The sequence below is a fragment of the Tachyglossus aculeatus genome, chromosome 11 (assembly GCF_015852505.1).
Source record: "Tachyglossus aculeatus isolate mTacAcu1 chromosome 11, mTacAcu1.pri, whole genome shotgun sequence".
In the NCBI taxonomy this organism is placed as follows: domain Eukaryota; kingdom Metazoa; phylum Chordata; class Mammalia; order Monotremata; family Tachyglossidae; genus Tachyglossus; species Tachyglossus aculeatus.
This window is the reverse complement of record NC_052076.1, coordinates 46,623,716-46,646,223: the sequence shown is the minus strand read 5'-3', so window position 1 is coordinate 46,646,223 and position 22,508 is coordinate 46,623,716. Positions and strand designations below refer to the sequence as shown.

At 49.5% G+C, this 22,508-nt stretch overlaps 1 protein-coding gene across 1 annotated transcript; it reads left to right on the top strand.

The window, feature by feature from the left end:
* The first annotated feature begins 798 nt into the window (after positions 1–798).
* Positions 799–19,404, top strand: SNAI3 (snail family transcriptional repressor 3). The gene is made up of 3 exons (XM_038754518.1): positions 799–921; positions 12,749–13,381; positions 18,334–19,404. The coding sequence occupies exons 1-3, from the start codon at positions 846–848 to the stop codon at positions 18,513–18,515; spliced, it is 891 nt and encodes a 296-aa protein (XP_038610446.1). The 5' UTR covers positions 799–845; the 3' UTR covers positions 18,516–19,404.
* Positions 19,405–22,508: the final 3,104 nt, after the last annotated feature.

Genomic DNA, 22,508 nt, shown 5'->3' with positions numbered 1-22,508 from the left:
CAGCTGGACGGACGGTCCATCAGCCGGACAGACGGCCAGCCGGACAGTCCATCAGCCGGACAGACAGACGGGCAGCCCATCAGCCGGACAGACAGACGGGCAGTTCATCAGCCGGACAGTCCACCAGCCAGACAACTAGCCGGACAGACGGGCAGACAATCCCTCAGCTGGAAGGACGGTCCATCGGCCGGACAGACGGCCAGCCGGACAGACAGGTGGGCAGTCCGTCAGCCGGCCAGACAGACGGACAGTCCATCAGCCGGACAGGCAGACGAGCAGTTCATCAGCCGGACAGTCCAGCAGCCAGAGAACTAGCCGGACAGACGGACAGGCCATCCCTCAGCTGGACGGACGGTCCATCAGCCGGACAGACGGCCAGCCGGACAGACAGGCGGACAGTCCATCAGCCGGACAGGCAGACGGGCAGTCCCTCAGCCGGACAGTCCACGAGCCAGACAGCTAGCCGGACAGACGGACAGACCATCCATCAGCTGGACGGGCGGTCCACCAGCCGGACAGACAGGCGGACAGTCCGTCAGCCGGACAGACAGACGGGCAGCCCGTCAGCCGGACAGACAGACGGGCAGTTCATCAGCCGGACAGTCCACCAGCCAGGCAACTAGCCGGACAGACAGACAGGCAGAGAGGCAGTCCATCAGCTGGACGGACAGTCCCATCAGCCGGACAGTCCATCAGCCGGACAGTCCATCAGGCAGACAACCAGCCGGACAGACAGACGGACAGTCCATCAGCCGGACAGACAGCCAGCCAGACAGCCAGACAGAGAGCCAGCCGGCGGCCGGGCCCCGGGGCAGGCCCCCTCGCCCCTCGCCGCCCAGCACAAGATGCCCAGGTCCTTCCTGGTGAAGAAACACTCCAGCAACAGGATCCCCAACTATGGACAACTGGAAACTCAGAAAGGTAAAAGCTCCAGAAGCTGCTCTGTCCCCTCCCTGCTTCCTCCTCCTCCTATTCATTCTTTCATTCAGTCGTATTTACTGAGCGTTTACGGCGTGCAGAGCACTGGACTAAGCGCTTGGGAAGTATAATTCAGCAACAAAGAGGGACAGTCCCTGCCCACAACGGGCTCACAGTCTGAAAGGGGGGAATAATTAATGGTATTCGTTAAGCGCTTACTAGATGTCGAGCACTATTCTAAGCGCTGGGGTAGCTACAAGGTAATCAGATTGTCCCACGTGGAGCTCACAGTCTAAAAGGGGGGAATAATAACGGTATTCGTTAAGCGCTTATTATGTGTCAAGCACTGGTCTAAGCGCTGGGGTAGATACAAGGTAATCAGGTTGTCCCACGTGGAGCTCACAGTCTCTATCCTCACAGTCTAAAAGGGGGGGAATAATAATGGTATTTGTTAAGCGCTTATTATGTGTCAAGCAGTGGTCTAAGCGCTGGGATAGATACAAGGTAATCAGGTTGTCCCACGTGGAGCTCAGTCTAAAAGGGGGGGGAATAATAATGGTATTTGTTAAGCGCTTATTATGTGTCAAGCACTGGTCTAAGCGCTGGGGTAGATACAAGGTAATATCAGGTTGTCCCACGTGGAGCTCAGTCTAAAAGGGGGGGAATAATAATGGTATCTGTTAAGCACTTATTATGTGTCAAGCACTGGTCTAAGCGCTGGGGTAGATATAAGGTAAACAGGTTGTCCCACGTGGAGCTCACACTCAATCCTCAGAAGGGGGGAATAATAATGGTATTTGTTAAGCATTTATTATGTGTCAAGCACTGTCAAGCAGTACTCTATTTATTTTACTTGTACATATCTATTCTATTTATTTTATTTTGTTAATATGTTTTGTTTTGTTCTCTGTCTCCCCCTTCTAGACTGTGAGCCCACTGTTGGGTAGGGACCGTCTCTAGATGTTGCCAACTTGGACTTCCCAAGTGCTTAGTACAGTGCTCTGCACACAGTAAGCGCTCAATAAATACGATTGATTGATTGATTGATTGATTGGTCTAAGCGCTGGGGTAGATACAAGGTAATCAGGTTGTCCCACGTGGAGCTCACAGTCTCAATCCTCACAGTCTAGAAGGGGGGAATAATAATGGTATTTGTTAAGCGCTTATTATGTGTCAAGCACTGGTCTAAGCGCTGGGATAGATACAAGGCTGATTGTCCCTCGTGGGGCTCACGGTCTCCATCCCCATTTTACAGATGAGGGAACTGAGGCCCAGAGAAGTGAAGTGATTTGCCCAAAGTCACTCAGCTGACAAGTGGCGGGGTCGGTATTAGAACCCATGACCTCTGCCAGCCAAGCCGTGGCTCTTTCTGCTAAACCACTGTGCTTCTGCTATTGATCTTAATAATAATAATAATAATAATAATAATGGCATTTATTAAGCACTTACTATGTGCAAAACACTGTTCTAAGCGCTGGGGGGGATACGAGGTGATCAGGTTGTCCCACGTGGGTCTCACAGTCTTAATCCCCATTTTACAGATGAGGGAACTGAGGCCCAGAGAAGTGAAGTGACTTGCCCAAAGTCACACAGCTGACAAGTGGCAGAGCTGGGATTTGAACCCATGACTTCTGGCTCCAAAGCCCATGCTCTTTCCACTGAGCCACGGTGCTTCCTTCTCCTCCTGATCTTCCTCCTCCTCCTCCTCCTGATTCATTCATTCAATAGTATTTATTGGGTGCTTACTGTGTGCAGAGCACTGTACTCATTCAGTCGAATTTATTGAGCGCTTACTGAGTGCAGAGCACTGTACTAAGCGCTTGGGAAGACCAATTCAGCAACAAAGAGAGACAATCCCTGCCCACAGCGGGCTCCCAGTCTTCCTCCCCTTCTCCTTCCTTCTCCTGCCTCCTTTTCCCCCTCATTTTGTTGGGCTGCTGTGCCCAGTTTCCTACCCGCTGGCCTTCTGCACATGGGTGGGCGCGTGTGGGGGCATTTGTGGGCAAGCCGATAATAATTATGGTATTTGTTAAGCGCTTACTACGTGCAAAGCACTGTTCTAAGCGCCGATGAAGGTTGGTGGGGTGTGGGTGTAGGGGCCTATGTGGGAGGGGGAAGCTGCGGGAATCTTCCTTCAATCCTGCCTTGCAGTCCTTCCAGTCCTCTCAGTGGAAAGAGCCCGGCCTTGGGAGTCAGAGGTCTTGGGTTCGAATCCCGACTCTGCCACTTGTCAGCTGTGTGACCTCGGGCAAGCCACTTCACTTCTCTAGGCCTCAGTTGCCTCATCTGTAAAATGGGGATTAAGACTGTGAGCCCCACGTGGGACAACCTGATCACCTTGTATAATAATGATAATAATGATGATGATGGTATTTGTTAAGCGCTTACTATGTGCCAAGCACTGTTCTAAGTGTGGGGGAGGGGGCGATACAAGGTATCTACCCCAGTGCTTGGCACATAGTAAGAGCTAGAGAAGCAGCATGGCTCAGTGGAAAGAGCACGGGAGTCAGAGGTCATGGGTTCGAATCCCTGCTCCGCCTCTTGTCAGCTGTGTGACTTTGGGCAAGTCACTTCACTTCTCTGGGCCTCAGTGACCTCATCTGTAAAATGGGGATTAAGACTGTGAGCACCATGTGGGACAGCCTGATTACCTTGAATCCCCCCCAGCGCTTAGAACAGTGCTTTGCGCATAGTAAGTGCTTAACAAATGCCATCATTATTATTATTATTATTAACAATTATCATTAACAACCACAACTCCCTTCTCTAGCTGTCCTCGAGAACTCGGCCTCCCCACCAGTTTGCCCTGCTGATTCATTCATTCATTCATTCAATCGCATTTATTGAGTGCTTACTGTGTGCAGAGCACTGTACTAAGCGCTTGGGAAGTACAAATTGGCAACATATAGAGACTGTCCCTACCCAACAACAGGCTCACAGTCTATAAGATGGGCTCACAGTCTATAAGTATTGTTATTATTATTATTATTATTATTATTATTATTATTATTATTATTATTATGGGAGCCGGGGAGGTTCAGGGTCAGAACAGTGCTTGGCAAATGGTAGGCGCTTAACAAATACCATAATTATTATTATTGTTATTGTTATTATTATTACGGGCTCATGAAAGCTGGGTAGAGGTGGAGGAAGTTGGTTGGCAGCCCGGATCCCCCCCATGCAGCAGATGCAGTCTCGGAGGGCAGGGAATTTCGTGAATTTTCCACTTCCTTCAATGGGCCCAGACTCTAGGAGGGAAGGCTGGAGAAGAAATTCAGCAGAAGGAGCCCGGGCTTGGGAGTCAGAGGTCGTGGGTTCTAATCCTGCCTCCGCCGCTTGTCAGCTGGGTGACTTTGGGAAAGTCACTTCACTTCTCTGTGCCTCAGTGCCCTCATCTGTAAAATGGGGATGGAGACTGTGAGCCCCACGGGGGACAACCTGATCACCTTGTATCTCCCCCAGCGCTTAGAATGGGGCTTGGCACATAGTAAGCGCTTAACAGTTATCATTAACAGCAACAACTCCTTTCTCAAACTGTCCTCGAGGTCTTGGCCTCCCCACCAGTTTGCCCTGCTGATTATTGTTATTATTATCAGCGCTTAGAACAGTGCTTGGCACATAGTAAGCGCTTAACAGTTATCATTAACCACAACAACTCCTTTCTCAAGCTGCCCTGGAGGACTTGGCCTCCCCACCAGTTTGCCCTGCTGATTATTGTTATTATTATCAGCGCTTAGAACAGTGCTTGGCACATAGTAAGAGCTTAACAAATACTATTATTATTATTATTATTATTATTATTATTATTATTAAGGGAGCCAGGGCGGTTCAGGGACACATGTTCACACACACACATGCACACACTTTCACACTCGCAGCAGGGAGGATGTCTTCACTTGCTCAGGTGAGAGATTTTGTAGGGGCAATTGTGGACCCCCATTCCCACCGCGGGGATTGAATTATTTAGTACCCCATCCTCCCGGAAGGCCAGTGGAAAACCGACCCTCACCCCTATCCGGGGAAGGGGAAAGCCAGAGGGACAGCAGGGAATTTGGGAGGGGAAAAAGGGAAAGAGCTGTTGAAACGGGATTGAGTTTGTGTGTTTGGTTGGAGGGAAAGCGGGGGGCAGAAAGAGGGGTTGGGGGTCATCCCATGTCGGGGTCCCAACTGTGAGCTCACTGTGGGCAGGGATTGTTACTCTTTATTTCTGTATTGTACTTTCCCAAGCAGCTAGTACAGTGCTTTGCACACAATAAGTGCTCAATAAATATGATTGAATGAATAATAATAATAATCATGGTATTTGTCAAATGCTACATGTTTTGTTTTGTTGTCTGTCTCCCCCTTCTAGCCTGTGGGCCCGTTGTTGTGTAGGGACCGTCTCTATCTGCTGCCAACTTGGACTTCCCAAGCGCTTAGTACAGTGCTCCGCACATAGTAAGCGCTCAATAAATACGATTGGATGAATGAATGAATGCTTACTATGTGCCAGGCACTGTTCTAAACGCTGGGGTGGGCACAAGATAATTGGGTTGGATACAGTCCCTGACCCATGTAAGGCTCCCAGTCTCAATCCCCATTTTAGAGATGAGGGAACTGAGGTACGGAGAAGCGTAGCGACTTGCCCAAGGTCACGCAGCAGATACGTGGCGGAGAGGGGATTAGAACTCATGACCTTCTGACTCTAAGGCCAGGGTTCTCTCCACTACGCCATGCTGCTCCTACATAGACACCCCCTCCCCGTCCTCTCCCATCCCCCCAACCCCTGGATTCATTCATTCAGTCAGTCGTATTTATTGAGCGCTTACTGTATGCAGAGCGCTGTACTAAGCGCTTGGGAAGTCCAAGTCGGCAACATAGAGGGACGGTCCCTACCCAACAGCGGGCTCACAGGCTAGAAGGGGGAGACAGACAACGAAACAAAACATATTAACAAAATAAAATAAATAGAATAAATATGTACAAGTAAAATAAATAAATAAATAGAGTAATAAATATGTACAAACGTATGTACAGGTATACAGTGCAGAGCACTGTACTAAGCGCTTGGGAAGTACAAGTTGGCAACATATAGAGACGGTCCCTGCCCAACAGTGGGCTGGAGGGCAGCTTGAGAAAGGAGTTGTCAATAACAGTGATGGTATTTGTTAAGTGCTTACTATGTGCCAAGCACTGTTCTAAGCGCTGGGGTAGATACAAGGTAATCAGGTTGTCCCACGTGGGGTTTACAGTCTCAATCCCTATTTTACAGATGAGGGAACTGAGGCCCAGGGAATAATAATGGCATTTATTAAGTGCTTACTATGTGCCAAGCACTGTTCTAAGCGCTGGGGTAGATACCAGGTAATCAGGTTGTCCCACATGGGGCTTACAGTCTCAATCCCTATTTTACAGATGAGGGAACTGAGGCCCAGAGAATAATAATGGCATTTATTAAGTGCTTACTATGTGCCAAGCACTGTTCTAAGCACCAGGGTGGTTACAAGGCGATCAGGTTATATCAGGTTTGTACAAGGTGATCAGGTTGTCCCACGTGGGGCTCACGGTCTTCATCCCCATTTTCCAGATGAGGTCACTGAGGTACAGAGAAGTTAAGTGGCTTGCCCAAGGTCACACAGCAGACAAATAGTGGAGTCGGGATTGGAACTCATGTCCCCTGACTCCCAAGCCCGTGCTCTTTCCACTGAGCCACGCTGCTTCTTTCAATTAATGATAACTGTTAAGCACTTACTATGTGCCAGGCACTGTTCTAATCACTGGGGTAATAATAATAATAATAATAATAATAATAATAATAATGGCATTTATTAAGCACTTACTATGTGCAGAGCACTGTTCTAAGCACCGGGGAGGTCACAAGGTGATCAGGTTGTCCCACGGGGGGCTCACAGTCTTCATCCCATTTTACAGATGAGGTAACTGAGGCCCAGAGAAGTCAAGTGACTTGCCCAAAGTCACCCAGCTGACAGTTGGCGGAGCCGGGATTCGAACCCATGACCTCTGACTCCAAAGCCCGGGCTCACGGTGCCTCTGGCCCCAGGCTATGGTGGATAGTGGTGAACTGAGGCAACTCCGAGTTTGAAAGTGATTTCCTCTGGGACTGAAAAGGGCCAAGCCAGCAGTTTGCCCTTCGAACCTTCAAGGGGGTGGGAGAATGCGACACAAGGAATCAGATTGGACCCAGTCTCTGTCCCACATGAGGCTCACAGTCTTAATCCCCATTTTACAGATGAAGTAACTGAGTCACAGGGAAGTTCATTCATTCAATCGTATTGATTGAGCGCTTACTGTGTGCAGAGCACTGGACTAAACGCTTGGGAAGTCCAAGTTGGCAACATAGAGAGACGGTCCCTACCCAACAGCGGGCTCGCAGTCTAGAAGGGGGAGACAGACAGACGACAAAACAAAACATATTAACAAAATAAAATAAATAGAAGAAATATGTACAAATTAAAGTAATAAATATGTACAAACTTATATACAGGTGCTGTGGGGAGGGGAAGGAGGTATGACGGGGGGATGGGGAGAGGAAGGAGGGGGAACCGACTTCACTTCCCAAGCGCTTAGTACAGTGCTCTGTAAAAAGAGTGACTTGCCCAAGGTCACACAGCAGACATGTGGTAGAGCCGGAATTAGAACCCAGGTCCTTCTGACAACCGGGCCAGTGCTCTATCCACTGGGCCACCCTTCTTCTCCATGATGTTGTGGGGCCCCCAAGGCTGGGGTGGGGGGCAAAGGCGGGGTGTCCTTGAGCCTGAACCAAGTCAGTAGATCATTTCTCATCTGCCCAAGTCACCTGCTTGGCCTCCTTCCCCTCCCCACAGCACTGGTATATATTTGTACAGATTTATTACAGATTACAGATTTAGTCCAGTGCTCTGCACACAGTAAGCGCTCAATAAATACGATTGATTGATTTATTACTCCATTTATTTTACTTGTACATATTTACTATTCTATTTATTTTGTTAACGCTGTGCCTACAGCTATAATTCTATTTATTCCGACGATTTTGACACCTGTCTACGTGTTTGGTTTTGTTGTCCGTGTCCCCCTTCTAGGCCGTGAGCCCGTTGTTGGGTAGGGACCGTCTCTATAAGTTGCCGACTGGTACTTGCCAAGCGCTTAGTCCAGTGCTCTGCACACAGTAAGCGCTCAATCAATACGATTGAATGAATGAACTTCCCTGTGACTCAGTTACTTCATCTGTAAAATGGGGATTAAGACTGTGAGCCTCATGTGGGACAGAGACTGGGTCCAATCTGATTCCTTGTGTCGCCTCTCCCACCCCCTTGAAGGTTCAAAGGGCAAACTGCTGGCTTGGCCCTCTTCAATCCCAGAGGAAATTGCTTTCAAACTAGGAGTTGCTTCAGTTCACCACTATCCACCATAGCCTGGGGCCAGAGGCATCGTGAGCCCGGGCTTTGGAGTCAGAGGTCATGGGTTCGAATCCCGGCTCCACCACTTGTCACTCAATCAATCAATCAATCAATTTATTGAGCACTTACTGTGTGCAGAGCACTGTACTAACCACTTGGGAAGTACAAGTTGGCAACATATAGAGACAGTCCCTACCCAACAGTGGGCTCACAGTCTAGAAGGGGGAGACAATCAATCAATCAATCAATCAATCATATTTATTGAGCGCTTACTGTGTGCAGAGCACTGTACTAAGCGCTTGAGAAGTACAAGTTGGCAACATATAGAGACAGTCCCTACCCAACAGTGGGCTCACAGTCTAGGAGGGGGAGACAGAGAACAAAACCAAACAGATCAACAAAATAAAATAAATAGAATAAATATGTACAAGTAAAATAGAGTAATAAATCCGTACAAACATATATACATATATACAGGTGCTGTGGGGAAGGGAAGGAGGTCAGCTGTGTGACCTTGGGCAAGCCACTTCACTAAGCAGCATGGCTCAGTGGAAAGAGCCCGGGCTTTGGAGTCAGAGGTCATTGGTTTGAATCCTGGCTCCACCACAAGTCGGCTGTGTGACCTTGGGCAAGTCACTTAACTTCTCTGAGCCTCAGTTACCTCATCTGTAAAAATGGGGATGAAGACTGTGAGCCCCACGTGGGACAACTTGATCACATTGTATCCCCCCAGCGCTTAGAACAGTGCTTTGCACATGGTAAGCGCTTAACAAATGCCATCATTATTATTATTATTATTCTCTGCGCCTCAGTTCCCTCATCTGGAAAATGGGGATGAAGACTGTGAGCCCCAAGTGGGACAACCTGATCACCTTGTATCCCCCCCAGTGCTTAGAACAGGGCTTTGCACATAGTAAGCGCTTAACAAATGCCACCATTATTATTCCCAGCTCCTGAACAGCAACTCCGTGTTTGAACCATTTGAGACTCCTCCCTGGTGTTGAACCCAGGTTTTCAATCAATCAATAAATACGATTGATTGATTGATTGATTGATTTCCTGATATGGGCCTGATACTTTTCCCCAGGGCCCACAGCCTGGGTTAGAGTGAGTTGGGGGGTTGGAGGCCTCAGAGGGCTGCCCATCAGCTCCGGCCCCGGGCAGTGCCAGCCACTGGAGCAGCAGGGGGTGATGTACTAAGCAGCGCTTAGTACAGCACTCTGCACACAGTAAGCGCTCAATAAATACGACTGATTGACTCATGGCAGGGGGAGAAAGCATTCACTCCAGAGTCCAGCTCAGAGGGCAAGCTGAAAACAGTAGGCAGAGAGAGCAAAGTCAAGCAGGAGGAAGGACACCCACATTTTTAGAATACCAGCACTGGGGCAGCGCAGCAAGCACTATTTCAGGCCCGGGAGGTCAGAAAAGATTAGGAACTTGCTATCTCTTGCCTTCAGATAAGGCCCAGATAAGTTCTAAGCGTGTCGTTCAGGTAACTTAATAATATAATGGGATCCCCAGTGTGGGACCTATCTCCTTGGAACTGAAATCCCTTTATCGACCTGGTCCCAGCCCACCTCCACCCCACCCTGCGGAGGAAGGAAGCAGAAATTAGCATACCCATTTTACAGCTGGAGGGATGAGTAGGGACTGTCTCTATATGTTGCCATCTTGTACTTCCCAAGCGCTTAGTACAGGGCTCTGCACACAGTAAGCGCTCAATAAATACGATTGATTGATCGAAGCACAGAAAGGTTAAATTGTTTTCCCAAGGCCTGGTGACCGTGCAGCGTGGCTCGGTGGAAAGAGAACGGGCTTGGGAGTCACAGGTCATGGGTTCAAATCCCCGCTCCGCCGCTTGTCAGCTGTGTGATTTTGGGCAAGTCACTTAGCTTCTCTGGGCCTCAGTTACCTCATCTGGAAAATGGGGTTTAAGATTGTGAGCCCCAGATGGGACAACCTGATCACCTTGTATCCTCCCCAGCGCTTAGAACAGTACTTTGCACATAATAATACTGATGGCATTTATTAAGCACTTACTATGTGCAAAGCACTGTTCTAAGTGCTGGGGGGGGATGCAAGGTGATCAGGTTGTCCCTTGTGGGGCTCACAGTCTTAATCCCCATTTTACAGATGAGGTAACTGAGGCTCCGAGAAGTTAAGCGACTTGCCCAAGGTCACACAGCAGGCATGTGGTGGAGCTGGGATTCGAACCCATGACCTCTGACTCCAAAGCCCGTGCTCTTTCCATTGAGCCACAAATACTAAAATTATTATTATTATTATCAGGGCAAGAATCCAAGGTTTCTGACTTCCAACTTCAGCTTTGTGCCCTGGACCACGTTCAACGGGCTTTGAGGTTTGGGAGAAGGAAATGCAAGGGAAGAGACCCTAAATCTCTTATCCTGACAATAGTATTAATGAAGCATCCACGCGTCTTTCTGTAGTTCCGTGCTGATATTGAACAAGCAAGAAATGCCCATCAATCCATCCGCAGTATTTGCTGAGCATCTAGTCTGTGCAGAGCCCTGTGCTGAGTGCTAGGGAGGGTACATTAGATTGTGAGCCCCGAGGGACAGGGACAATGTTTAATTCCTGCCTTTGTTTTCTCTCCCAACACTAATTACTGTGCTCCGCACACTATAAGTGCTTATTGTGGGCAGGGAAAGTGTCTACCAACTCTGCTGTACTGTACTCTCCCAAATGTTTAGTATAGTGCTCTGCACAAAGTACTCAAGAAATACCACCGACTGTTTAATAAACACTGTTTGGACCAAAAATACTATTACTACAACAGTTAGTGGACACAACCTGTTCCCCCCCGCCAAGTTCTGCCAATGAATAACCTAATAATAAAAATAATGATGGCATTTATTAAGCGCTTACTATGTGCAAAGCACTGTTTTAAGTGCTGGAGAGGTTACAAGGTGATCAGGTTGTCCCACGGGGAGCTCACAGCCTTAATCCCCATTTTCCAGATGAGGGAACTGAGGCCCAGAGAAGTGAAGTGACCTGCCCAAAGTCACACAGCTGACAATTGGCAGAGCCGGGGTTTGAACCCATGATCACTGACTCCAAAGCCCGTGTTCTTTCCACTGAGCCACACTGCTTCTCAACCTAAAGCATCAAAAGCAGATAAACATGTGGAAGGACACATTGACAAATAGGGAACCAAAAGGAGGGAAAACAAGAAGTTCATGAGCAAATACATTGAATATTTAACCCCCCCTGGATACTAATGGTATTCATCCTACTAATTGGCAGTAACCTGAAATCTGGAGAAAGCTGATTTAGAGGGGCTGAATTTTGCTGCTGAGATAAATTGTGTGTGCCGGGAGAGGTGGAAGCCCTCTCAGGACTGAAACAGCTGTGGGATGTTTCCAGTGTTTGTACTTTCCCAAGTGTTTAGTACAGAGCTTGGTACACAGTAAGCATTCAATAAATAATAATAATAATTTTTATTATTATGGTATTAAGCGCTTACTATGTGACAAGCACTATTCTAGACTGCGAGCCAGTTGTTGGATAGGGGCCGTTTCTAATATGTTGCTGATTTGTACTTCTCAAGCGCTTAGTACAGTGCTCTGCACACAGTAAGCTCTCAATAAATACGACTGAATGAATGAATGAATATTCTAAGCATTGGGGTGGATACAAATTAATCAAATTGGGCAAAGTCCCTGTCCCTAATAATAATAATATTAATAATAATTGTGGTATATGTGTTTACTATGTGTCAAGCACTGTTCTAAGTGCTGGGTAGAAACAAGATAACGGATCCCACATGGGACTCATAGTTCAAATAGGCGGTAGAATGTCCATTTAGCAGGTAAGGGAACTGAGGTACAGAAAAGTTAAGTGACTTGCCCAAGGCCATACAGCAGGTAAGTGGTAGAGCTGGATTAGAACCCAGGTTCACCAACTCCCAGGCCTGTACTCTTTTCACGAGGCCACACTGCTTCTCTAGCAGATTACACTGATCGATGGATTGAAGAATTTAAAGGGGAAGTCAGCGAAGTCCTCAAGAGAAACTGAGTTTCCTGAGCTTGGAAGGCTGAGAGTTAGCAGTGAGGGTGTTGGGGCCTGTGGCTGGTTGGGCCGGTGATTTGCCACGAGACGTTTCTCTATTTCGGACCTCAACTTCTTCTACAAAATGTGGCTGATCATCTCCCCTCGCCTACCGTCAGGGGTACCAGACTACTAGCTGAAGTCTGGAAAGCGCTGATTTAGGGGGGCTGTATTTTGCCGCTGAGAGAAACTGTGTGTGCCGGGCGAGGTGGGAGCCCTCTCAGGACTGAGACAGCTGTGGGAGGTTTCCAGTGTTTGTACTCTCCCGTGTTTTTAAAGGGGAGGGAAGAAGAGCGGGAAAGGGCAGGGGTTGGCAAGGGAAAGGTGGCCAACTGGCCTGGGGGCCCCGCTCTTCAACCGCTCGCGTTCTCTTTCGTTTCCAGAAACCAATGGCTCCTGCCACACCTGCGGGGGGCTGGTGTTCCCCCTTCTCCTGCCGGACAAGCCCCCTCCTCCCGGGCCTTGCGACGCCGCCCGGGTCTGGGAGCGCAACTCGGTCATCGCCCGGATCTCCCTGCCTCTCCCGCCGGCTGCGGCAGCGGGCGGGCCCCCCAGCCCGGGGCCCCTGGAGCTCAGCCTGGTGGACACGCTGGCCGGCCGAGCCCCCGGCACCCCGCTCAAGGACAGTCTGAACCACCTCAACCTCCCGCCCCACCTGGGCCCGCCCAAGAGGCGCCCGCCCGACCCGGAGCCGGAGGGGGAAGGGGCTCCGGAAAAGTGGCCCGGGCCCGGGGAGGGGCCGGGCGGCGAGGCCCTGGGGTCCCCGGGCCGGTTCGAGTGCTTCGACTGCCGCAAGTCCTACCACACGTTCTCCGGCCTGGCCAAGCACAGGCAGCTGAGCTGCGAGCCGCAGGCCCGCCGATACTTCAGCTGCAAGTACTGCGACAAGGAGTACGTGAGCCTGGGGGCCCTCAAGATGCACATCCGCACCCACACGCTGCCCTGCATCTGCAAGATCTGCGGCAAAGCCTTCTCCCGGCCCTGGCTGCTGCAGGGACACATCAGGACGCATACAGGTGGGAGGCCCAACTTGTACTTCCCAAGCGCTTAGTACAGTGCTCTGCGCGCAGTAAGCGCTCAATAAATACGATTGATGATGATGATGATGAGGCGGAGGAGAGCGGGGTGATGACAGGGCGGGGACGGGGGAAGCCCGGACTCGCTTGATTTTTTCCTTGGGGTCTCTGATGCTTTGAGAGAAACAGCTGCTCTGGACTAATATGATAATAATTGTGGCAGTTGTTAATAATAATGATTATGATATTTGTTATTATAATTTTCAAATATTATGACCTTTCCCACACACGTGCAGTTGAAGATTTAATCAAGGGGTTTTCAACCCTTTTTCTTTTTTTTTGAGAAATTGAACACCCAGATTTCACCTGAAGCAACTTCACACAAACTCAGTCTCTACCTTCTAGACTGTGAGCCCACTGTTGGGTAGGGACCGTCTCTACATGTTGCCCACTTGTACTTCCCAAGTGCTTAGTACAGTGCTCTGCACACAGTAAGCGCTCAATAAATACGATTGAATGAATGAATGTTGAGCGCTTCCTAGGTGCCGGTACTCTACTAAACGCTGGGGTGGATGCAAGCGAATCGGGTTGGACACAGTCCCTGTCCCATGTGGGGCTCGCAGTCTGAAGCAGCGTGGCTCAGTGGAAAGAGCCCGGGCTCTGGAGTCAGAGGGCATGGGTTCAAATCCCGGCTCCGCCAAATGTCAGCTGGGTAACTTTGGGCAAGTCACTTCACTTCTCTGGGCCTCACCTGTAAAATGGGGATTAAGACTGTGAGTCCCCTGAGGGACAACCTGATCACCTTGTAACCTCCCCAGCGCTTAGAACAGTGCTTGGCACATAGTAAGTGCTTAATAAATGCTATCATTGTTATTATTATTATTATTAATCTACATTTTACAGATGAGGTAACTGAAGCACAGAGAAGTGAAGTGACTTGCCCATGGTCACTCAGCAGACAAGTGGTGGAGGCAGGATTAGAACCCATGCCCTTCTGACTCTCAGGCCCGTCCTCTATCCACTATGCCATGCTGCTTCTCACTTATTATTAAAAATAATAATGGCATTTATTAAGCACTTACTATGTGCAAAGCACTGTTCTAAGCACTGGGGAGGTTACAAGGTGATCAGCTTGTCCCACAGGGGGCTCACAGTCTTCACCCCCATTTTACAGAAGAGGTAACTGAGGCCCAGAGAAGTGAAGTGACTTGCCCAAAGTCACACAGCTGACAATTGGCAGAGCCAGGATTTGAACCCACAACCCCCGACTCCAAAGCCCAAGCTCTTTTCCACTGAGCCACGCTGTACTAAGCACTGGGGTAGATACAAGCTAATCAGTTGGACACAATCCCTGTCTACAATCTTAATCCCCATTTTACAGATGAGGTAACTGAGGCGCAGAAAAGTAAAGTGACTTGCCCAAGGTCACACAGCAGAAAAGTGGCAGAGGCAGGATTAGAACCCAGGTCCTTCTGACTCCCACTAGCCACTAAACCATGCTGCTTCTCTAAACTTCCTGGCTCCACTTCTTTCTGAGCTTGGAAGGAAAAGTGAATCAGCCTTGTGTGATAATAATAAGTATAATAATAATGATGGCATTTGTTAAGCGCTTACTATGTGCAAAGCACTGTTCTGAGCACTGGGGGGGGATACAAGGTGATCAGGTTGTCCCACAGGGGGCTCACAATCTTCATCCCCATTTTACAGATGAGGGAACTGAGGCCTAGAAAAGTTGTGACTTCATTCATTCATTCATTCAATCATATTTATTGAGCGCTTACTCTGTGCAGAGCACTTGGAAAGTACAATTCAGCAACAGATAGAGACAATCCCTGCCCAACAATGGGCTCACAGTCTACACATCATTAAATATAGTTGTTAGAAATTATTTGACCAAGTAAATTGCTTTCATTTAAAGTTCTTAACTCTATTTTGAACCCAGCTTCCTGGATTTGAAAATATCAACACTGGCAGGGCTTGGGCAGTGACTTGCCCAAGGTCACACAGCAGATATGCGGCGCAGCCGGGATTAGAACCCACGACCTCTGACTCCCAAATCCGGGCTCTTTCCACTGAGCTACGCTGCTTCTGTAGGTGGTGCTAGGAACGTGAGCACGTGGAATGGGAGCAGGAGATCCCAGCATGGGGGCTCGGCCCCTCTCTGCCTAGAAAATCCTAGCCCACCACCCAATGGAAGGTCATCACAAGGGCGTTGAGGTGGGAGCAGAAAAGCACAGTGGTTAGAGCCCATGCCTGGCAGTCGGAAGGTCCTGGGTTCTAATCCTGCCTCCGCCACTTGTCTACTCTGTGACCTTGAGCGAGTCACTTCACTTCTCGGGGCCTCAGTTACCTCATCTGTAAAAAGGAGATTGAGTCTGTGAGCCCCTTGTTGGACAGGGACTGTGTCCAACCTGATTTGCTTGTATTCCCCTGCAGCACTTGGTACAATGTCTGGCACATAGTAAGCGCTTAACGTAATACCATAATAATCCCATTATTATTATTAATTATATGCAGAAGTCTATTATTAATTATATGCAGAAGGCTTTTCAGGAACTCTTCCTTCTAGACTATATGCTCCCTATAAATCTATCAAGTCTGTTATACTGTACTCTTCCAAGTGCTTAGTACAGTGCTCTGCACACAGTAAGCACTCAATCAGTACCACTCACTGATTCATTCAGGACCAGGAGAAAAAGTGGGCCTGATAATAATAATAATGATGGCATTTATTAAGCGCTTACTATGTGCAAGGCACTGCTTTAAGCGCTGGGGAGGTTACAAGGTGATCAGGTTGTCCCACAGGGGGCTCACAGTCTTCATCCCCATTTTACAGATGAGGTAACTGAGGCCCAGAGAAGTGACTTGCCCAAAGTCACACTGCTGACAATTGGCGGAGCCGGGATTTGAACCCATGACCTCTGACTCCGAAGCCCGGGCTCTTTCCGCTGAGCCACGCTGCTTCTCTGTGGCCCCATTATGGGCTTCCCAGAAAGCGAAGTTGGGTGTTCTCAGAAATGGGGTTTGATTTTCTACCTTTTCTAAACCAGATTCTTTTAGACTGTGAGCCCACTGTTGGGTAGGGACTGTCTCTATATGTTGCCAATTTGTAATTCCCAAGTGCTTAGTACAGTGCTCTGCACATAGTAAGCGCTCAATAAATACAATCGATAATTCAAAACAAGTGGGGATATTCCACCTTTTGGACTGCCCCTAATTCCCTCTGTAATAGCAGTGGGAAGAGCCCAGCTCCTCCTGCTCCTCTAACAATCTGCGGGAGTGAGTGGGAACTGTCCCATAGCCTTGCCTGAATCCTAGGATTCCGAGCCGAGGAGAGGTAGGATCGGAAAGGTGATTTTTCGAGCAGGTTTCATACATCAGCCAGAAATCTCTGAGCAGTCGCAGAGGGCCTGTCCCGGCTGCCTGCCTTTTTGGCCTTAAAGGGCCTTTCAGGTAGTAAAATGTCAGGGGATTGAGAGTACTTCGGCTGGAGAGTGTGGTTTGCAAGGTGATTCCCTGTGGGGCTGGCCCCTGGATAGGGGAGAGTTTCCCCAGGGCGTTTAATGGTGCCGGGGAGGAGGAATGCAAATGTTTTGTGTTCCCAGAGACAACGGGACTAATCAGTTTGGGATACGTGTCCTGGGATACAAGGCTCATCCAAGCAACAGGGAATTCATGGCTGAGACCCGGTTACCCCTCCCTTTCCTCCCTCCCCTCATGTTCCCCTGCAACAGACAAGGGGTGAGGCTCCCCTTAGTTTTTCAAGGACTCTGATGTGGAGGGGATGGACCTGAGGAATCCCAAGTGAGGACCATGGACTGTTTTTCCACCCTGAACTCCCTGTGGGAATAGCTGGAAAGATTCTAGCCATTGCCCTGGTACTGGACTCCTCTGGGATCCTACCAGCCTTGGAGAAGTGAGATTGACTAGGATCGATTGACTTGGATAAAGCATGGGCCTAAAAGTCTGATGTCAAGGGTTCTAATCCTAACTCTGCCATTTGTCTGCTGTGTGATCGCAGGCAAGTCACTTCAATTCTCTGTGCCTCAGTTACCTCATCTGTAAGATGGAGATTAATACCATGAGCCTGATGTGGGTCAGGGGCCTGTGTCCAACCCTGTTTGCTTGTATTTCCCCCGACCCCCAACAAGTGCTTAGTACAGTGCCTGGCATATAGTGAAGTGCTTAATAATACAATTATTATTATTATTATTTACTAGCCAGGTCTACCCTCCAGGGGAAGTGACTAACGATGACAGAGAAGAAGCGGGCCTCAGTGGAAAGAGCACAGGCTTTGAAGTCAGAGGTCAGGGGTTCAAACCCCGGGTCCGCCAATTGTTAGCTGTGTGACTTTGGGCAAGTCACTTCACTTCTCTTTGCCTCAGTTACCTCATCCGTAAAACGGGGATTAAGACTGTAAGCCCCCCCATGGGACAACCTGATCACCTTGTAACCTCCCCAGCGCTTAGAACAGTGTTTTGCACATAGTAAGTGCTTAATAAATGCCATTATTATTATTATTATTATTATTATTATTTATTATATCGGGAAGAGGCTGGACACATTTTCAGGAATAGGGAGCCATTACACCCATCGCTGGCCCAAATGGAAGGCAAATAAATAACCTCTAGGAGATTACAGGCACTTTTCATTCCTGGCTGAGGGGAGAATGGCTACTCTGTCACTTGTGCCAGCAGGGCAAAGAGCAGTGGATTTCACGAAGGAAAATAATGGACAAATATCACAGTTATAATAACACCCACAAAGACCTTTGAAGAGCTTGAAAAAATGTACCACACAAATACAGCACGGCCCGTTTACAACCGGCTCAGCTTAAGTTGAACTGGTTTTCAGTGATCCTTACCGGCTAGTTTATCCTGACCTTGGGAGGACGACGTCAGTTAGCAACTAGATAAGCCCAGCCTATTGACTCCGTGTCTTCCTCTCCCCAGGTGAGAAGCCATACGCCTGCTCCCACTGTAACCGGGCCTTTGCCGACCGCTCCAACCTCCGGGCCCACCTGCAGACCCATTCGGACATCAAGAAATACCAGTGTAAGAGCTGTGCCAAGACTTTCTCCCGCATGTCCTTGCTGGCACGGCACGAGGAGGCCGGCTGCTGTCCCGCCTCCTGAAGACGGCCAACGGACCTGGGAGAGGGAAGCGGGCAAACGAACTGGAGAGTCCGGGGAGTCCCAACTGCAGCCAGACGATTGGTGGGGCTGGGCGGCCAAGGGATGTGGTGCCCAAGACTGGATTTCTGGGAAGGCCAGAGCCCGCACTACAAAGCCGGTTGGATTTCCCCTCCCTCCTTCTTCTCTCTAATACACCCATATGCAGCTCTTCCTGAAGCTCTTCGATCAAAGCAGTTGATCCAAAGTAGACATGGGTCCCGCGGCTAAACCCCAAATTCCGATCCCCCAGAAGAGGCCCGGCTTCAGTGGCTGCAGAGAGGGACAAAGACCCTTGGTGTCCTGGGCTGATTTTTTTACCTTTATTCTGTGACAGATGAGATTCTGGATGGGCCTCGTAGGGAGGAAAGAACGGACAACTGTCGGGCTGGTGATTATGATGCAGTCACAACCTGTCCCACAATGTACCCCTTCTGCTTTTCTGCCCAAGAATAAGGCAGAAATTACAAAGGAAAGGATGTCCTCAGCCTTGAGAGATGCTAAAGAGTAACCACAGCTTACCTATATCAGCTGTGTGGGGTCTAGGCACTTGAAAGCTAAAGTAACCAACGGAGGACATAAATTTGATTCTTGGCCCCGCCACTGGATCACGATGGAGGCTTGAGGCTCTTAGTCTCAGTTTACCGTAGATAGCTGGAGAGAGAGATGTTTGTGCTACCCTCCCCGTGAAGATTAAGGTTTGAGGGGATGACACCTCCCCTAGATCCGAGGCTTTGGCTCGAGCCTGGTTAGAGGTACCTTAGGCCACTTCCCACTGAGTCACTTGGTCTCAGAAAGTGAGAGACAAACCTATCGGACAATAAAGAGGAACCCCTTCCCTCCCCTGCCCCTGGCCGGCTGCTGTTGTCTGTCTTTTTTTTTTTTTTTTTTGAGGTTTGATTTCCCCTGAATTGGGAAAAAAGGTTGAATTTAGAGGATTCTCTGAGAGACCTTTTCATTACTAGTGAATGGGTTTTGTGTTTGGAAATGTTTTTTGAATGAATGAAAGGAGAGTACTAGGGAAAGGGAGAGGGAGATGAGATTTAGGTGGGAAGAGGAGAAGGGCAAAGAGCAAGGACCTGAGATTCAGAGGACCTGGGTTCTAATTCTGCCTCTCAGGCAGGTCACTAAACTTCTCTGTACTTCAGTTTCCTCATCTGTAAAATGGGGATTTAGTACCTGTTCTCCGTCCTACTTAGATTGCGAGCCCCTGTGTCTGCTCTGCATATACTGCATCTACCCCAGCACTTAGTATAGTGTTGGCACATAGTAGTCACTTAAGAAATACCACAGTTGCTGTTTATTATTATCAATAATGCTACAGTTATTGTCATTATTATTAGCAATAATAATAATAGTGATTGTGGGGCAGATGAGATGCAGTAAAAATGGAAAGAGAGAGTTTCTCATTTGGGGAAAATGGGAGACCTGAGAAGATGAAGAGCAGGAAACAAGTTGGGAGGTTTGGAAGAAAGGGAAATAAGGAAATGTTTGTAAAAAGAGGAAATCAGGAAAGGGGACTTAGAAGAAAGAGGGCAATGGAAGGGCACGATTTGGCTTACGTTACTGCTTTCCTTCGGCCTATTTGAACCTGGAAATTTTCCCTTAGGAAACGTTGGGTCCATCAGGCATGGAATCAGTAGAAATCAGAATCAGCTTTCGACAATCACTGCTAGGGGCCTGGGTGGAGGGAAAGGAGGTAGACGGTATAGCCAGGGTTCTCCCCTGTCATCCACACCTTCCTCTGACTCCCTTGGCCCTGTCGGCACCTAGGAAGATATGCTATGACCTTGGCCTTCCTTGATGAGAACCAGGACCACGGCCTTCCCCCTCCCCCTTACTGTCCCAGCCAGGAGCTAAGACTGGTTTATGACTCCTCTTCCCCCCCCGCCACGCCCCACAATGAGCCACACTGCCCGGCTTCCTCAGTTCAGCTGCTTTCATTTCTCTCTTGCTCTGTTCTCTCACTGAGTTCAGCCTGAAAGACACCCTATGGGTCGTACCCTTCTCCTCCTCCTCCTCCTCCTCCTCTCTCAGTGCAGCGTGCCAAGCCCCTCACCTCTCTCTCGGACAGAGGCAAGTCATCTAGGAATGAGAAGGGGAGGGTTGAGCCTGGGACTGACTGATTGAGTCCTTGACGCCTCTGTCCAGACGACTGGTGGGCAGGATTGCTGGAGACGGACACCTGTCATTCTCTTGCTGTGCCTCGGTGGTTTGGGGGAGGCGGGTAGCTGGCCTGACCCCAGCAGCAGCTCTGCTTCTGGCCCAAGCCGGGGAACACGTGTTGGTCACCCCTGTCCCAAGTCTGGAATGGAGCCACACAGCAAATGGCAAAGGCTCTCATTACTGATCCCCTGAGCTGCCTGGAACCTGCTGACCCTGCTCCTGATTGAGAAGCCCGACATTCAAAATTCACCCTGGGACAAACCTGGATACAAGCAGCCTTGCCCTGTTACCTGTCCCCAAAAGCTGTCGATCCAGGTAGCTCAAATATGGGGGTGGAAGATGAGCCAGAGGATCCTCTCGGGCCGGAGCAGCCCCAGGAGGTCCAACAGCTCTGGAGGGCAGTCAGGGTGGTCCCGGCATGGCCCTCCGGATGGGCCTCAGAACCCCTCTGACCTCACTGGGTTGCTCTGGGCCAGAGGCGACCTAGAGCTGGGCCAGATCCCCCAGAGAGCCATCCGCGCCTGCGATCCACCCGCCCACCCCCAACTTCAATAACAACGATGGTATTTGTTAAGCGCTTACTATGTGCCCGGCGCTGTTCTTAGCGCTGGGGTAGATACCAGATAATCGGGTTGGAAACAGTCCCTGTTCCACATTAGTGCTACCAGTGTTCATCCCCATTTTACAGGTGAGGGAACCGAGGCACTGAGAGTGAAGTAATTTGCCCGAGGTCACAGAGCAGACCACTGAAGGAGCCGGGATTGGGTCTCAGATCCTTCTGACTCCCGGGCCCGTGCTCTATTCATTCATTCATTCAATCATATTTATTGAGCACTTACTGTGTGCAGAGCACTAGACTAAGCGCTTGGAAAGTACAAGTTGGCAACATATAGAGATGGTCCCTACCCAACAATGCGCTCACAGTCTAGAGCTCGTAGTCTATTCACTACGCCACGCTGCTTCTCAATCTGAACCCGAAACCCTGAAGCCTGGTCAGAATCAGCTTAGCCCCCAGGGAGGGAAGGCCAGAAAGGTGGCTCCGGTACACATCTGTGGGTGAAATCTCAGTTCCCCAAGGCTCCCAGACCCCAACACTGATCCCAAAGCTTTTCCATCTCTCCCCACTTTGCTTCCCTTAACCGCGCCAGCTCAGCGGCACCTGGGGAAACAGCTTGGGGTCTCCTCTCCCTGGGAGCCACCCAACGATTGTGCCAAGTATCCTGAGAATTGGCAGGCGTGGTTAGGGGGTTTCCTGCCAGACGATAATGTCTGTGGTAGCTATAAGGATCCTCTCTCTCATCACCCTCAGTGGCAATTCTAGGCACCCAGAAGCTTTGAGCTGGGAAGACTTACTTTCTCGACACTGAAACATCCCTGGAGAATGTATCTACTAATTCTGCTATAGTGTACTCTCTCAAGAGCTTAGTACAGTGCTGTGTACACAGTAAGCTCTCAATAAATATGATTTATCGATTGATTTGGATCTACCAGAATCAGTCAGTTGGCCGGTCATCGTTCACGCACAGTATGAGAGCTCACGGGTTGCCTGGAGCTTCTGGAGTCTCATTTGCTGGAGAGATACCCTCAGGAGTCTCCCCTCTCATGGCCCCTCCGTGTGATGAATGTAGCCCTCCACCCCTCCACGTCCCTTGGTCAAGAACTCATTGGCAAGGAGGATGGGATGGGACTAAGGAGACCAGAGTGGTTTGCTCCTTAGAGGACCAGGCCTCAGTCCGAGCTGGCTGACCCTCTGGCCACTGACCGAAGCCCCGGACTGGGGAGCTTAGCCGT